This window comes from Conger conger, chromosome 12, assembly GCF_963514075.1.
Source record: "Conger conger chromosome 12, fConCon1.1, whole genome shotgun sequence".
Taxonomy (NCBI): domain Eukaryota; kingdom Metazoa; phylum Chordata; class Actinopteri; order Anguilliformes; family Congridae; genus Conger; species Conger conger.
Window position 1 is genome coordinate 8,800,718 of NC_083771.1, and position 18,326 is coordinate 8,819,043.

Sequence of the window (18,326 nt, forward strand, 5' to 3'; positions counted from 1 at the left end):
TAATCTACTGAAAGCAATGGAGTTCTCGAACACAGATTTCGAATCATTCCAGAAAACCTAGCTACTGTTCAAATGGTTAATCCTAATCATCGCCTAAATCCTCCCGGCTCCGCCTAAAAAAAATGTAAACGTAATTCCATTGGTTTAGTGGTCGAGAGCGCTCCGCTCTCACCAAAGCATCAAAGATGGCTTTACTGTTCTTTGGCTTTGACCACAGCTGTCGCCACATAGAGAGAAAAATTCAATACAGAAGTTCGAGCTCATAAACTGTTAACATTACAGACAACATAGCTAGCGATGGCTTGTTAACGTTAGCCGGAAAAATATCACTTGTTCATCACATATACACAATGTGCGCTAACTTTTCTGTAAGAACAGCGAACGGCTATTTGTTCTTTTCCAGCTAACCAATTCGCTTAAATGCGTGTGTACGCAAGGACGTTTTCCACTTTTACTAGGTGAAAAACTCAAATGGACTGCTTCCGAAAAGAACTAGCTAAAGATACACGTTTTTACTCACAGTAAGCAACCAGGAGATAGATGATTGAAAGGCAGATGATACAGGGACACAGGTGAGGTCTTACAATGTCTAAGTGATAGTAGTGCCGTCCAGCATTCAGTAAGCAATAGGAGACATGCGTTGTGGTCGCAGAATGCAGAGATAACGGACACTTTATTTCCTCCTGATCGGTCTGGCTATTTGTGCTTTTGTGTTGCCTACTTGCTATTTCCAAAAATAAAAATCACGCAATGGTACAATCCCCCTTCAATCCCACTATACCTTTTGCTGGGAAATACGTCACTGACTGTTTCTGCAAAGAAAGTATGCTATGCTGGACGAAACCGTTGGAAGAAACTGAAACGGAGAAGACTTGAGTATTCTTCAATAGTCAATAACATAGGGAAATGTATTTGCGTTAGGAAAATAGAGAGAATGACACCTCAAATTATCGAGTTTCCTTCGGTTTGTCAGTTTATCGCCCAAAAACTCAAGGGATAATAAGCACTCATCATTCTGCCAGTTCAAATTAAGCTGTACCAATGTTATGATTGTTCTGACTTTGAGGGCCTCAAGCACTGTAAGCAATTGCATTTCCACACGTTTGATACGTTGTGTTGATACGTTTTCATTGGGGCAGCAAGCGTCACATACGCGTTGTATAAACGCAATATTCAACTTTCCTAGATAGCTAGCTACATAAAAGTAAGCCTCACCTAATCCTGCTGTAAAAACACAATACCAACCTTATCCAGCTACATAAAGGCGCCCTCGCTGAAGTTCATAGAGTGGAAGGATGAGGAGAAGATTATGCTGCTTCCTTCAGCTGAAGCTTACAGATGGAGCCTCTGACAGGGTGAGTTGAGATTTTAGTTGTACCCGCCATGGTATTTTACGATATAAGAGTGGTCTTGTAACTATTTCGTCCCCATTCTTGTTTTCACATTTTAAGTCTGTATTGTATCCGCTGTGTTTCGGATGAATATTTGATTAAATACAGTGAATGATTTATGCGTCCGCGTGATGCGTTGTATAGACTAATTCATTGTACACTGAACGCTCATATGACATTAGACTTGGTCATTAGCTGCATTTGTGCCGCTACTGGTGGTTCGGACTGAATGTGTGTGTAGCCTACTGGAATGGTAGACCAGATACAGGCTATCAGATATTGAAATATCCGTAAGCACCCCCATAAATAATTCCTCCGACCTACGTTTATTCTGCCAGAACGCTCCTTGCTTGTGTAGATGATTTAGGTAAGCCAGTACACTCATGTTATTTTGTGTGTTAGGGGTCCAAGCAGTGAAACTGCTGCAATCCTATTGTTTTTCTTATGTTTATTGAAGTTTAGCTGAATCTGCCGCAAAAAAGCTATTATACCTTATCCGACCTGTTCTGTTTGTTCTACAACCTTATTATGCACTTTTTGTTTAGTCGCTTTGGATGAATAAAATGTAATGTAATATGAAACTTGACAGTTGTATTTAATACAATTGCTGCAATGACACCTAGTGGCGCAAGTAACGCAACCATTTTTGTTTTCTGAACAGTGTGGTCAACAGTTTTATATTTATGTTCATTGTCCCTGCCAAAATTGTCTGCCATTATTTTTTTCTTCCAATCTTCACCAAATTTTTCAAGTCGCAAACCTGCAGACTGTTTATGCTGCAAACCATAAACCACGTTTGTCTATGACATGTCAATCAATTGTTTTGGGCATGCCACTTTTTGCAAAAACTCCTGAATGCTATGTCCACTATGCTATGTTTACCAAATTTGGTAAACAAGTGCTGTACCTGATTCTGAGTGCTTTCATGCTTACATCTTTTCTTTTCTTTTTTACATTACATTACATGGCATTTAGCAGACGCTCTTATCCAGAGCGACATACAACGAAGTGCAAATCAAACACAAGTACAAGTGCGAAGAGGACCTGAGAGGACAGTACAGTTCTGAGTCCTAGTGTAAACATACAGATAATCAGAACCCTTGAAAAACCATCTTTGCCCAATAAGAAGCAAATAAGTGATTTTGTCACTATTGCCAAATATTGTTCAGCTAGTGGCTGCTGATTTGTTTAAGGAACCACACTATGCTACATGGATGACCCTCACAGCCTCGGAACAAATCCAGACTGTGAAAGGTGCCAGCTGTGGGCGGTAACTACATAGGGTAACATCAAATTCCTGCCTTCTATAATAAGGTGTTTCATCCAAATGCAAGAGGGGTTCATATCCCAGACAAGCCCCCAATGAGACAAAACTAGGAGGTTTAGCTCAGAGTTTGAAATCTACTAAAGTAATCAAGAAAGAATTAAACAGAATACAGACGTGGGTAAAGTCGATCAGTGCCTTTCAGGTCTAGTCAATGTGTGATCACAGCGGAAAAAGCCAACAGAATGCTAGGATACATAGCCGTGTGTATTGAGTATGAATTTAAGGAAGCTACAGTGGTGTGAAAAACTGTTTGCCCCCTTCCTGATTTTTTATTTTTTTGCATGTTTGTCACACTTAAATGTTTCAGATCATCAAACAAATTGAAATATTAGTCAAAGACAATACAAGTAAACAGTGATTGCCCCCTAAACCTAATAACTGGTTGGGCCACCCTTAGCAGCAACAACTGCAATCAAGCGTTTGCGATAAGTTGCAATGAGTCTCTTACAGCGCTGTGGAGGAATTTTGGCCTACTCATCTTTGCAGAATTGTTGTAATTCAGCCACATTGGAGGGTTTTCGAGCATGAACGGCCTTTTTAAGGTCATGCCACAGCATCTCAATAGGATTCAGGTCAGGACTTTGACTAGGCCACTCCAAAGTCTTCATTTTGTTTTTCTTCAGCCATACAGAGGTGGACTTGCTGGTGTGTTTTGGATCATTGTCCTGCTGCAGAACCCAAGTTCGTTTCAGCTTGAGGTCACGAACAGATGGCCGGACATTCTCCTTCAGGATTTTTTGGTAGACAGCAGAATTCATGGTTCCATTTATCACAGCAAGTCTTCCAGGTTGTTGTGGGGTCTTTTGTGACCTCTTGGATGAGTCGTTGCTGCGCTCTTGGGGTAATTTTGGTCGGCCGGCCACTCCTGGGAAGGTTCACCACTGTTCCATGTTTTCGCCATTTGTGGATAATGGCTCTCACTGTGGTTCACTGGAGTCCCAAAGCTTTGTAAATGGCTTTATAACCTTTTCCAGACTGATAGATCTCAATTACTTTCTTTCTCATTTGTTCCTGAATTTCTTTAGATCTCGGAATGATGTGTAGCTTTTGAGGATCATTTGGTCTACTTCACTTTGTCAGGCAGGTCCTATTTAAGTGATTTCTTGATTGAGAACAGGTGTGGCAGTAATCAGGCCTGGGTGTGGCTAGAGAAATTGAAGTCAGGTTTGATAAACCACAGTTATGTTTTAACAGGGGGGGCAATCACTTTTTCACACAGGGCCATGTAGGTTTGGATTTTTTTTCTCCCTTAATAAAAACCTGCATTTTGTGTTTACTTGTGTTGTCTTTGACTAATATTTAAATTTGTTTGATGATCTGAAACATTTAAGTGTGACAAACATGCAAAAAAATAAGAAATCAGGAAGGGGGCAAACACTTTTTCACACCACTGTATACTTGCCTTCAATCTCCTTGTTAGACCACACTTCGAATACTGTGTGCAGTTTTGGGGACCGCACTATAAAAAATATATAGAGGCGCTAGAGGTTCAGAGAAGGACAACCAGATTGATTCCATGTATAAAAGATGAAAGTTATGAGGAAAGACTTAAGATACTTAATCTCTTAGTAAAAGAAGACTTAAGGGGGATGTCATTGAGGCTTTTGAATTCAATAAAAGGATTAACAAAGTGAACTGCTGGCAATTCTTCAGGGTGAGTTTGGTTAGCAGAACGAGGGGGCATAAATGGAAATTGGCAAAGGATAAATTCTGCACAGATATTAGGAAGTATTTTCACACAGAGAGTAGTCACGGTGTGGTATAGTTTACCAGGACATGTAATGGAGGCAAAAAACACTGGGCGTTTTCAAGACCAGACTTCATACAGTGTTAGATACTATTTAGCTGTCAAGCAAACTAATCAGTCAGTACACTTTAGTGGTAGAAAGCATTGCGAGCAATGCTGGGCTGAATGGCATGTTCTTGCTAATATTTTAAGTTTTGTTAAATCAAATGGTATTCCAATTCATTTTAGTTAATTGTAGAAAGGACACAGTGGTGTGCAGTGTATGGTCAAAAGGATTCTGCCTGACCCAAGTCTGAAACTATGATCTTACCCTTAAAAGATGAGATGCATTGCCCTCTCTGTAAAAAATCACAACGTGGTGGCGTGAGTCTCACGCCAAAATGTGAGAGTTGGCAACTCTGCATAAGTAAATGGTGGAAATATAAATAAATATATTGTCACTGTGTCAAAGCAACAGAAATCACATAATGAATTTGGGTGGTGGATTTACTCCATCTCTACGGTACTCTTCTGTAACTACGGATACTCTTGTGCACATTAGAACCACAAAACTAGTCTGTCTGAGTGGTTTCTGTGGTTAATGCTTCATTAAAGACAGTTGTCATGTAAACATGTAATTTGCCACTGCAGGTTCATACCAAGAAAGTGTAAGTGGTCACTGTGTCCCCCAGAGAGGCTCTCTGGCTCTCACCCAATCACTGTGCAGCTCCGATGGAGGTGAGCTTGTCCCGACTCTCAAATTCATGAAGCACGTTTCATTGATGAGACAAGATTCCAAATGTGGTTAAGTATTCTAAATTGTGGTGTCTCGGTGGCGCAGCCTGGAGAGCACTGACCGCATGCTCATTGCGAGCCGCGACGTCGGCGGTTCGAATCCAACCGTCTGACATTTATCGCATGTCTTTCCCTCTCTCTCTCCCATTCTTCCTGTCTCTCTATACTATACTGTTCAATAAAGCTGAAAAAGGCCTAAAAAATATCTTAAAAAAAAAAAAGGATTCTAAATTGAGAAAATCCAAGATGAAAAATAGATGATAAAAAATAAATGATGTTTTGTCGGCTGGAGAAGTATCTAGTATAACTAAGACTAGTTTAACTGTGGGGCTAAGAATGCAGAAATAGACTTGACATTTTTACATTGAATGAAACTGGTTTGATTAAAATGTATTTATTATACATTTATTCATACAAGGCATTTATCATCAGCAATATCTATTACACAGCATGTTTACCTGCTTGGGTAAGGTGGGTCCTATGGCTGTGCTGTACCTCATCCCCATTCACTGATTAAAAATTCTATAATGTATCCAATACATACATAACTACATAGGCTACATATTCTGCCTTTAACTACTTTTTTTTTAAACTACTTTCTTTCCTGCTGTTCTAAATATAGTTTTTTAACTACTTTCTTTCCTCCTGTTCTAAATATATTTTTCTAACTATGCTATTCATCTTAAATTAAAATTTGTGTTTTTAAAACCGCTGATTTATAAAGTTAGAGTCCCAGAGTAGTTCTTATTTAAAGGCAGTTCAAATATAAATAAAGTTTAGACCATGTTATGCAGCAGTGGTTCCTAACCTGATGTTTGGCACCTACATGGAGGTGCTCCTTAAGTTGCTTTGGGCAAAAATGTCAAGTTTTAGCAGATAAAACATACGTACAAAGTATCACAACTCCAGGGCAAATGGCAGATGCTGAGTAAGATTTTTTTGTTAGCCACAAATTGAAATGGCTTTTATTTTGTCATCTTTGCTGATCCAAACTTCTAACTTGTTAAAGCACTAATTGATCATATGAAGGAGGAATATCATGAATTCTAGAGCGATGTACCCTTTAGACTTCAAATGACAGTCGACTGAAATTTGTAGAGAACATTTCAAAAAGGTTTTCATGAATATTGCCCTTGAATATTGCCCTTGAATATTGGTCCTTGAACAAAAATGTCAAGCATGAGCAGATATACAAATGTACCAAATTTTACCGAGGGCTTGATTTGGGACCTGATTATATCCCCCCCAAATAACCAACTCATGCCATTTCTTTTGTCTGCGTTATGCATGGCCAGTACTATCTGTGTGTCAAAATTGGCAAAAAGTTACCAATATTTGGCAAAGCTATTGGTAGGTTTTCCTTACTCTGCAGTGAAACCCAAAACATCTCTTTCCAGAATGGTTTTTGGTCTTTTCCAAAATGCAAGTTTTATAAAACAAACACGGTGTCTAAATGAAGTAACTGCTCTTGCATTTATAGACTGATGGATTTTAGTACATTTATAAGTGTTGCTTCTTGCAATTTCAGTCAATTTCCCTTTATTTGGATTCAATACATGATAAATATGTTATATTTATTTCATATTAAAGAGCGCTTCATTACAAATAACTGCTTCAAATCCATTCCAAAAATGAATAAAACAGCAAATCTACTCTCCAGATTTTTGATCACAAACCTCCTTAGAGCAGCAGCAAGGGACACCGGGAATCCCCCGGGAGAGGTACAGAACAGGCTGAATGCTGCTACTGATGTCCAAGAAGCAAAAGGCTACAGTAAAGACATAGCAGTTGAACTCATCTGGGGTGAAGTACTCCTTAAAGGGGAACAGTGCTACAGGAGGGAAGTAGTTGAAGACAATGATGGCCAGGATGATGAACACCATCTTGAAGGCCCTTTTCTTGACTGGGTGCATCTCATCACGGCCAGGGCCTGATTGCCGAAGTGCGTGCAGGATGGCCACATTGCAGAAGAGCATGATGGCAAAAGCTGCCAGGATCATGACAGTGAAGGCCTTCTCAAAGTTGGGGATGTTGCCCATGCACTTGGCCACCGCATAGGCCAGGGTGACCAGCCACACCACAGCAACACACACTGTGCGGTGGCTTCGGTCCTTCAGCTCGGTGAAGGTGATGGGGTGCAGGACAGCCATGTAGCGGTCCAGGCAGATGCAGGAGAGGAAGAGCAGAGAACAGTCTTTCACTCCGTAGAAGAAGCGCAGTACATACCAGGTGTTGCTGGTGGTGCTGAGGAAGACTACACTGGCCAGTTCCAGGGGTGGGATGAGACAGAAGAAGATATCCAGGATGGCCAGGTGGAGGATGAAGATGTCGGAGGTGGAGGAGTCCCCTTTGTTCTTGTGCAGGAGCCACAGCACTATTAGGTTAGCAGGGATCCCCAGGAACAAGTTGATGAACTGCAAGGTCAAGTAAAAGATCAGGACCTCAGGCATGTGCTTACATCCTTCGTACATGGTAATCTCACCGCCCCCAACGGTGCTGTTCGATGGCTTATGGATGTGGAGGATGGAGGGGTTGAAGCTGGTCTCCATGATGCTGCTCCCAGGGGATGCAGATTGGGGGGGCTTCTGCTCAGACAGAGAGAACGGAAAGCATTCACAGTAACAGGAGAATAAAGGTGATGCTACACAAGGCAACTTTTGGGGCAATAATTGCTGGCATCTGTTGCAACAACGGTCAAAAGGAAACTTCATAACTGAAAAATACTTTTGAGTCTTTGGAATGTATTTGAGCCAATCAGAACCTTTTATAATCCATACAATTTATAGAAGAGGTAACTATAATGGATGCTGAACCCTATTCTGCTATTTTTGATAATGTTTTTGATAAGTGGTGATAGTCAGAACATTTTTTGTGTGGTAACACAAATTGATAATGCACAGACTAATGAACACATTATAGACTAATTATTTAAAACATGGTTGAAGTTAAACCGGTATCTGCTACACACATCTAGCTTACGTCTGATGTTAACTTTTCCTTGTACCAATCTTCAATCCCTATACCCTGGCCAGAGCTCTTAGTTCCACAGCCTTGAGGAACAAACTGCTCAAAAGTGGTCAGCAGAATCATTTTCAGACTGGAGACCCACTTCTTCAGTCTGAATCTCAGAAACACATCCCTACCCCCTCACAATACCAACATTATTAAATTCAGGTTATGGTACTTTTTATGGCTTTAGGCTATATTATGTTTTTATGTTTCTTCTCTGAATGACTGTTATAGATTCAATTTGTATCGTAATTTACATTGAGGTACTTGGAAATTGTACTTTCCATGATCTATAATCACTGGTCTGGGAATGCTGCTTCCCAAGTCTGGCATGACTGCAGGTATGAATCAGGTCAATGCACTTCTGCTCTCCGACATTGTAAACTGCTCTGGCTGCAAGAGCAGCTGCTGAATTAGTATTAGCAAAGCCTTCAAAACATTATCTTCATCTTCATACCATGTTAAATGGAGTTAACTTCCACTGTCTGTTAATTGAAAACTAATATTAAATAAAGTCCAAATAACCTCATTAGCTTTTAGAATAATTATATTTTTATCTTCATCTTAATCCAGGCTCACCAGCGATTAGAATGATACAGTATGGCATGTCTCTCTACAGCACTGTTTTTGTGTTTTACAACGTTTATGTTAAAGCCTCCATGGTGACCTCCTCTCCTGACCTTATTCAACTCAAATTCCAAAGTGTGTAAAATCAATATGTTCTAGCACCATTTACAAGGAGTTGCATGTCTTCATAGATATAAAATTGCCTGTATAGATTTGAACTGTTACAATGTGGCTGTGGCTTATTCTGTCTTATGCACTTGATGTACACAAATACATATCCAATGTATTAACAGACACAGAAATGCATTGATATTGAGTCCATATTTTTTCATTGAAATGAATTAACAAATAAAAATCATGCAAAAGGGAGATGACATTCCCCTACAAAAAGGACAGTTAGAATAATCTTACCAGTGCAGATGGTGCAATTTGTCCTTAATTATCCGTGCTGTCTCAGGTAAGTCCTGCATGAACCCCTGTCTGGACTGTGTGAAGTGAAGCAGAGACTGGAATACAGAGATATAGGGAAACTCCATCACTGATACTTCAGCACTGCTGGGATCATGCCTCTGGCCAATCAGAACAGTGGAGAAAGGGTGGGGTGCTTGGCACATTTCCAGCAGGGGCAATGTCTCACCTCCAGTTTACCGAGGAGTGTGATGGCTACAGACCATAAAAGCTTTGCATAAAAGAACACAGTTACACAGGTATTACATGGCAAAGGAAAATCTTAAAAATATTTTTGACCCTTGAGCAGTGAATTGACAGAAGAGGGTATTCTTTGGAAAGCGTGTTGTAGCAGCCCGTCAGCGTTCGCACCGATTGGCAGTGATGCAATGTGCCATTGGTGCTTGATGTAAATTTGCTGTAAACAAGTGATGCAACAGTACACAGGTACACTTCTGAAATTTGGTGTAACAAAGTGAAACATGTTACATGTGGGTGACACAGTGATTTTCAGTCTTGGTGTCAAGCAGCAGCACTGGACTCCTTGTCAAATTCATGTGTTTTCAGTCTCCCTTCAGTGCAAATAGCCTGGAAAAATTAGTCATTAGTTTTCCTTGAAGGGCTCTGGTTTCAGTAGTCTGACATCATTTATAACAGTCTATTCAGTGAATTACAAAAGGATTATGCCAGCAGTAATGGGGTGAATCAAACAATCATATCAGCATATAAGGAAATATGTAGTCAATTAATAGGTAAGAAGTAATCAACACGCTGCCTTTCTTTACTTTATTGGTTGGCCATAAGAAAGGATTGCAAAAGCACCATCTTTATCTAATGTATACCTTCCAGAGTAATTTGCATGTGCATACATATTTTATGAACTTATTTCATTGTATATTGATTTTTGGTTTTTAAAATCCATCCATCTCTGTAGTCCAGAGTAATGGTACTTCTTTTCTTTTAGGGCTTCTTTTCAGTTCCAGTTTTGATCGGTAAATCCATGTGCATTCAACAGATTTGTAGAGTGCATCGTCATAGATTTTAATGAGATTTGGCCATGTAAGAAACCCCTGGAACCTAAATTACACTCAGATTATTAATCTGGGAGATCGAGGCTAACAGGCACAGTTTGCATCAATTAGCATGACTCTAAGACTTTCACTTGCCCAATCTCCATTACTGTAGGTCATATATAATAGGTATTCACCAGCTCTGTATTTTGCACATACAGACGGGTGACAAAGGAAAAACCAACATAAAGTGTCTTTTTAAAGTGTTGGGCCATTGTGATGGTGGTGGAGAGCGCACTCCAACACATCAGTCTTAAATCTTCCGTAGGTGTTCAGTTAGGTTAAGATCTGGTGACTGAAGGCCATAGCATATGATTCACGCTATTCTCATGATCATCAAACCATTCAGTGATTCTCATTCCGTGTGGATGGGGGTATCCTGGAAGAGACCATCTGGATAGAATATTTCATTTTGGGTTAAAGGTGATCACTCAGAATAACTTTGTCTTGATTTGCAGTGACCTTACCCTCTAAGTGGGCCCAAACCCCACAGCATAACAGCTACTATAGGGGTTACACATTCAGGCCTGTACTGTTACCTTGGTGTATGCCATACATATTGTGGGGTTGATTTATCTTGGGTATTTGAGTGTTGCTGAGATATCATGCTTATCCGAAGCAGCATCAAATGGTTTTGTATCACTATGTTAAACTCTATTGCAGGGATTAGCAACGCAAGGGCCGAGACATATACATAGACAATAAAGCTTTAGATATGGACACTTAAGGTGTATTAACACTTAAGGTGTGAGAATGTTTTTAACTGAAAATTTTAATGCTGAACACCGATTTCGAATCATTCCAGAAAACCTAGCTACTGTTCAAAGGGTTAATCCCAATCCTCGCTAATCCTCCAGGCTCCGCCTAAAACAAAAATGTAAACGTAATTCGATTGGTTTAGTGGTCGAGAGCGCCCCGTTCTCAGAAAAGCAGAATAGATGGATTTACTTTTCTTTGGCTTTGACCACAGCGGTCGCCACATAGAGAGAAAATTTTAATACAGAAGTTTGAGTTGATAAACTGTTAACATAACAGACAACATAGCTAGCGATGGCTTGTTAACGTTAGCCAGAAAAAATATCACTTGTTCCGCACATATACACAATGTCGGATAACTTTTCTGTAACAACAACAAACTGCTATTTGTTATTTTTCAGTTAACCAATTCGCTTAAATGCGTGTGTGCGCTAGGACGTTTTCCACTTTTACTAGGTGAAAAACTCAAATAGACTGCTTCCGAAAAGAACTAGCTAAAGATACACGTTTTTAGTCACACTAAGCAACCAGGAGATAGATCATTGAAAGGTAGAGGCAGATGATACAGGGACACATGTGAGGTCGTACAATGTCTAAGTGATTATAGCAGTGCCGTCCAGCATTCAGTAAGCAATTGGAGATATGCATTGGGGTCGCAGAATTCAGAGATAACGGACACTTTTATTTCCTCCTGATCGGTCTGGCTATTTGTGCTTTTGTGTGGCCTACTTGCTATTTCCAAAAAATAAAAATCACACAATGATACCCCCCTTCAATCCCACTATACCTTGCCTTTTGTTGGAAAATACGTCACTGACTGTTTCTGCAAAGAAAGTATGCTTTGCTGGAGGAAACCGTTGGAAGAAACTAAAAAAGGATAAGACTGAGTATTCTTCAATTGTCACTTACATAGGAAAGTATAGAGAATGCCACCTCAAATTATCGAGTTTCCTTCGTTTTGTCAGTTTATCGCCCAAAACTCAAGGAATAATAAGCACGCTGCTAATCATTCTGCCAGTTCAAATGAAGCTGTACCAACGTTATGATTGTTCTGACTTTTTGTGCCTCAAGCACTGTAAGGAATTGCATTTCCACACTCACGAACATTTTCATTGGGGCAGCAAGCCTCACAGACGCGTTGTATAAATGCAATATTCAACATTTCTAGTTAGCTAGCTACATAAAAGTAAGGCTCGCCTAATCCTGCTGTAAAAACACAATACCAACCTTATCCAGCTACATAAAGGCGCCCTCGCTGAAGTTCATAGACGAGTGGAAGGATGAGGAGAAGATTCGGCTGCTTCATTCAGCTCCAGCATACAGATGGAGCCTCAGACAGGATGAGTTGCATTTTATTTGTACTCGCCATGGTATTTTAGGACAGAAGTGTGGTCTTGTAAGTGTTTTGCCGCCATTGTAGTGTTCACGTTTAAAATCTGTATTCTTGCACACGCTGTACGTTTCGGTTGAATATTTGATTAAATACAGTGAATGATTTATGCGTCCGTGTGATGCGTTATATAGACTAATTTATTGCGCACTGAAAGCTCATGACATTAGACCTAGGACTTGCAGGAGCTGCATTTGTGCCGCTACTGGTGGTTCGGATTTAAATTTGTGTGTAGCCTGCTGTACTTCTTGTATTGAATCATCTCTTTTCCAAGGCATACAATGACATCAAGTTTTTTTTTAACGAATAGTTGACCAGTTTTTGCAATACACTGAATTGGCTACATTTTGGGTTGAGATAAAAAGATGAACACGAAACAGTTCAGAATTTCAGAATCTCGCCTTCCAATTCTTACTACTGATGGGTGGTTTGCATCTTGTGGTATAGCCTCTATATTGCTGCTGTCTTCTAATGGTTGATGTAACCAACTGGTGTTCTTCGGTTTTCCTCACAGCTCTCACAATCATCGACCTGTTCGATCTCTGTTGCTCAGTATGCCAGCGGTTTCTCTCTTTTTCAGGACATTGCAAGTTGTAGAAGCCATCCCCAATGCTTGTGCAATGGCTCTCATTTCCCCCTTTTCTCCCAAAGACAGCTCTCTGGTCTTCATGTTGGTTTATCTTTTCTAACACAAATGCAGTCTTCACGGGCAAAACTCAAGGCTAAAACTAAGAGGAGACATTCAGAACTTTTTATTGTTGATTGAGACAATAAATGTGTCTCTTCCAAGGCCTGTGCAATGGGACTGGAACTCTGTTAGATCATTACTATGGGCACTAGGGGGCACCAATGTAATTACATCTAGAGACAATTTACTGCGCAGCAGGGAATTGAGGGTATTTTGTCATGGGGATTCCACTTTAATCTTAGACTTAACTGAAATTATTCTCCAAGAGCCATCATTGGATCATTGACAGTGTCTTTCTGTGGTCAGTAAGTTTCAAGATTAAATTTATTGTCATTCTTCTTATTGCAGGTGTGAGGAAAAATATATAGTGGCTCAGAACCACAGTGTAATACAAAACCATAAGGACAATATACTGATAAAAAGCAGCCATATTAAACCAAAAATGTGTATTGAAAATGAACCGAAAGAATGGTAGTCTGGATGAACAGTGGAGCAACGTGAGCGTGTGTGTGTGTGTGTGTGTGTGTGTTGTGCAGTGTGGATGGGACTGGCCACAGGACTGACGTTGTCCGATGTCTCCGTGATATAAGTGGGGGTGAAATCATACGTATTTTGACACCTGAAGACGCTATTTAATGGGTTGAGGACAGAAATTGTATTCCAGGTGTGCAGTGTAGTCAGGAATAGAGGGGGAGTCAATGAAAGTCGGTTTTTAAGTTAAACCATTTAGGTTAACGTATCAACCATGTTTCATGATGTTCGTACTTTCAAGTAATTCTGGCAAATTGTGCATTTTTGTTGCATATACTTTGTATTGTTTTTTCAATCACAGTCAAACGGGTTGTGATTGGGTTGGTTCATAGGACGTTTGTTTGTTGCATTTCTGAAGCTATTTACCAACTTTGATGAAAATAGGGCCAATAGGGCCAAAGGGAATAAAATGTATTCCTCATAAAGTATTAAGGTGATAGGTTGAGATGGTGGACATGGGTTGTCCTCGTTGTAGAACTGGAATGCCTGAAGGTCTGACGTTTGACAAGCGTTGGACTTGTGGTATGATTGTTATGTACCAAAACATAAATATATGGATTATAGCCTCGGCAGCTGGCCAGCATGTGTGTGGTACCTTCACTGAGTAGTGCAGGGCCATAGCAACCCACCTGTCAAATATAGATTCTCTGGGACTTAGTTTCAGAGCTACAGATGCTTTTATTGGAGAAAAAGGAAGAAAGAATTCTAGCACTGCATGCTTTGAACCCTAACTAAGTACAAAGCCACCTTATCCATTGGGATCCTGCAATTAATAGATTTGACATTTTGACAAAGAATCAAACCACTCAGAATTAGAATTTTAACATGATTTCTTTTTCATACATATAACATATGGCAGGTAAGCATCATCTTACAGTACAAAACATGATTTCCTGTTTGGGTTAGAGTAGGTTAATCTGACACAGATTTGGCCAGATCGTCAGCGATTTTAATAAGTTTTGGCATGTCTTATAGAAACCTCTGGAACCAAATTTACACTCGTTGTGGACCATTTATCTGGGGGGTATGGGCTGAGTTTGGGCTATGACTTCGAGCTTCCATATCTGCATTACTATAGGTCATAGAGAAATATGTACCTAAATGGATCAAATCTTCGCCCAAGGCAGGTTGAAATGTCATCAACACCACCAGAAATCTTTGGTTTTCGAGTCATTGCCAAGATATCATCACTTATCTAAAGTGGCACCACATCACTAATTCCTTACAATGTTGTTGAATCATTTATTGATAAAACAGACATAGTCAGGCACATGCAAAATTACAATCCACTACCTTCTTGATGGGCCCTACCTTGAAGTCATGAAGTTAAGAATCACCATATATTGTTATGTTCCTCCACACATAAACAAAGGATCATAAGGAACTCACAAAAAATTACCACTGAACAAAAACATCCAAAACAAAATAGGAGAAAGAAAAGCATAAAGGATTCTGAAAGGTACCCCAGAGGATACGCACAAGGAGTTGCAATGCAGCAAAGACAGAAACCCAAAGCAAAGGGAGATCATCAATATTTGTAACTTGGAACATTTGATGTGGAGGAAACAGAGTGTGAGCTGAGTCTGAAGTATAAACTGGGCCAGTGCAAACCAAATGAAGAAGCATAATGCACCCCACTCTCCAAACAGAGAGGGCAAGCAAACTGCCCAACCAACACTCCTCTCCAAAATGGAGATGAAATAAACAGAAATATACATATGGAATATATATTGAAATAGATATTCAGAAATATACTCTCAATTTGTGCTCATTCAGAGCCTTTAATGCAAGGATTGTGTCTCTGCTTGACATTGTGCATGTCTGTCCAACATCTTTGTGGTTCATCACAAATGTGTCAGGGTGTTTTGGGAATGTGTATGGTGGACAGGTTCAATGACAGTTGTAGCAAGGCAATGTGATTCTAAACAGTTTCTGTTTATTCTTTCTTGATTATAATTCAAGATTCTAAATATGCTTTTCTAAATATCCTGTTAAAGTTAATTTAAAATTCTCAGAATAGGAGATGTATGACGCTTGTAGAGAAAATGTATTCTTCATGTAATTGGCGCTTTAATTCTGGAAAAATGCTACAAAAATAAATATAGCTGATTAATATTTGATCAAAATATTTAGCTGGGATCGGTGGAGTCTCCTGAGCCTCCATCCTTACGACAGCAACTAAGAACCTGGGGAATCTTCTCCCGGGAGAGGTAGAGAACAGGCTGAATGCTGCTGCTGATGTCCATGAAGCCAAAGGCTACATAGTCGATGTAGCAGTAAAACACATCTTGAGAGAACTGGTCCTGAAAGGGGACAAGCGCTACAGGTGGGAAGTAGTTGAAGACGATGATGGCCAGGATAATGAGCACCATCTTGAAGGCCCTCTTCTTGACAGGGTGCATCTCATCGCGGCCGGGCCCCGACTGGCGAAGAGCTCTCAGGATGGCCACATTGCAGATCAGCATGATGGTAAAACATGTTAGGATCATGACAGTGAAGGCCTTCTCAATGTTTGGGATGTTGTCCACACACTTGGCCGTCCCATGGGCCAAGGTGACCAGCCACACCATGGCAATGCACACCGTGCGGTGGCTACGGTCCTTCAGCTCGGTGAAGGTGATGGGGTGCAGGACGGCCATGTAGCGGTCCAGGCAGATGCAGGAGAGGAACAGTGGCGAAGAGTCTTTGACCGCGTAGAAGAAGCGTATTACATACCAGGTGCCACTGATGGTGATGAAGAAGATGTTGGCCAGCTCCAGGGGTGGAAGGAGGCAGAAGAAGGTATCCAGGATTGCCAGGTGGAGGATGAAGATATCGGAGGTGGAGGAGTCCCCCTTGTTCTTGTGCAGGAGCCACAGCACCATCAGGTTAGCAGGGACCCCCAGGAACAAGTTGATGAACTGCAGGATCACATAAAAGATCAGGGCAGCGGGCATGTCCTTACACTGCTCGTACACGGTAATGTCACCGCCCTCAATGCTGTTGTTTGACGGCTTATGGATGTAGAGGATAGAGGAGTTGAAGTTGAAGACCTCCATGGGGGGAGATTGAGGCAGGAGCTCCAACAGGATGCAGGTTGGGGGGTTTCTGCTCAGACAGAGAAAGAAAAGGATTCAGAATAATATGAGAATAACAGGGCTGCATTCATAATTAATCCTTTCAGTCCCAAGAGTGCCATATGGGAAATTAACGTAAAATCCCAAGCATGCTATATGGCACACTCATCGTTTTCAGCCAGTCAAAATGACTGCTATACTATTGTTTTGAGCCCTTATTAAAACCATAAAACATTCTTTCAACTTTCTCAATTTTCTCTACCAAAGCCAAAACCTTTTGGGATCCACTTCATTTTATTGGCTCAGGAGGTAAGAGCAGTCGTCTGGCAGTCGGAGGGTTGCCGGTTCGATCCTGCCCTGGGTGTGTCGAAGTGTCCCTGAGTTAGATGCCTAACCCCCAAATGCTCCTGATGAGCTGGTTGGTGCCTTGCATGGCAGCAAATTGCCATTGTTGTGTGAGTGTGTGTATGAATAACTGAAGCATCAATTGTACAGTGCTTTTGATAAAGGCGCTATATAAATGCCAACCATTTACCATTTACTTCATGTTGGGCTTGGGACTGAAAGGGTTAATACTAGGACGGGTGAAGAATGTAAAACATACTTTTTTACTTTACACCACTGGTGATAAAACAAACAAGAAGTAAGTGCTAACCCATAAAATGTGTTGTTTAATGGGACAAAAAAAACTTCAGTCGCACCTTCAATGAATGGCAAAAGTCCCAAAATAGGATACTTAAAAGCTATACAGTTTCTGAATAGCTATCCGTCTCTCTTGGCCACAGTAAGTGGAGCTATACGATCTGAGTGTACAGTTGCAATGTAAACTATGTCAGAAAGATTTAACATTGATGCTGCAAAGTTTATGTAGCAAATAACATTCGTAGTCATTAATATGTTTGGAGCCCGAGATGTATGTTATCAAATTCCATTTAAACTATTCACCACTCGGCTGGGACTTTTACGTTATAAGGCGAGATATATCAAATGTCCAGAGAAAATGATTAACCTACTTATCAGGCAGAATTCAAACTCGCACCAATTGCCATGAATTAGTTTGAAATCAACCAGTTTGAGCCATTGTTATGTAACTGTTCCCAAACCCCATAAATGTAAACAATGGAATGTTTGGTGAAATCTTTTCTTTTTCGGTGCCATTAGGGTCAAGCTCTTATTATTGATGGAATGTTAAGAAAATGTGTGTTTAAAAGCCACAAAAACAGTCCGTTTATCTTATTACTCATAAGGACAATTATTGTCAACAATACATTAATTTAAGGTTAAACTGATATTTTCATCACAATATTCATGTTGATTTTTCAGTTGCCCTCCATATTAATACAGAACACATCCTCACAACATGTCTAATACCTTCCCAAGTGTACTAATATCACACCCTTCCTTCACTGCCTATTTGACACTGCTCACATCAGGTTTAAAATACCAGCCTACAGGGCAGTTCATGGAACAGTCTTGGAACCAATCTTCAGGTCCTACACCCCGGCCAGAGCTCTCAGTTCCACAGCCAGACACACCTCTCCCTGCATAGTCACTTTACCCTCTCACATACTGG

General features: G+C 40.4%; 2 protein-coding genes across 2 annotated transcripts; both read right to left on the minus strand.

The window, feature by feature from the left end:
• Positions 1–6,888: 6,888 nt before the first annotated feature.
• Positions 6,889–7,788, minus strand: LOC133141480 (proteinase-activated receptor 3-like). The gene has a single exon (XM_061262051.1). The coding sequence runs from the start codon at positions 7,786–7,788 to the stop codon at positions 6,889–6,891; it is 900 nt and encodes a 299-aa protein (XP_061118035.1).
• Positions 7,789–15,826: 8,038 nt separating this feature from the next.
• LOC133141481 (uracil nucleotide/cysteinyl leukotriene receptor-like) lies at positions 15,827–16,735 on the minus strand. The gene has a single exon (XM_061262053.1). The coding sequence runs from the start codon at positions 16,733–16,735 to the stop codon at positions 15,827–15,829; it is 909 nt and encodes a 302-aa protein (XP_061118037.1).
• Between the last annotated feature and the right edge of the window lie 1,591 nt (positions 16,736–18,326).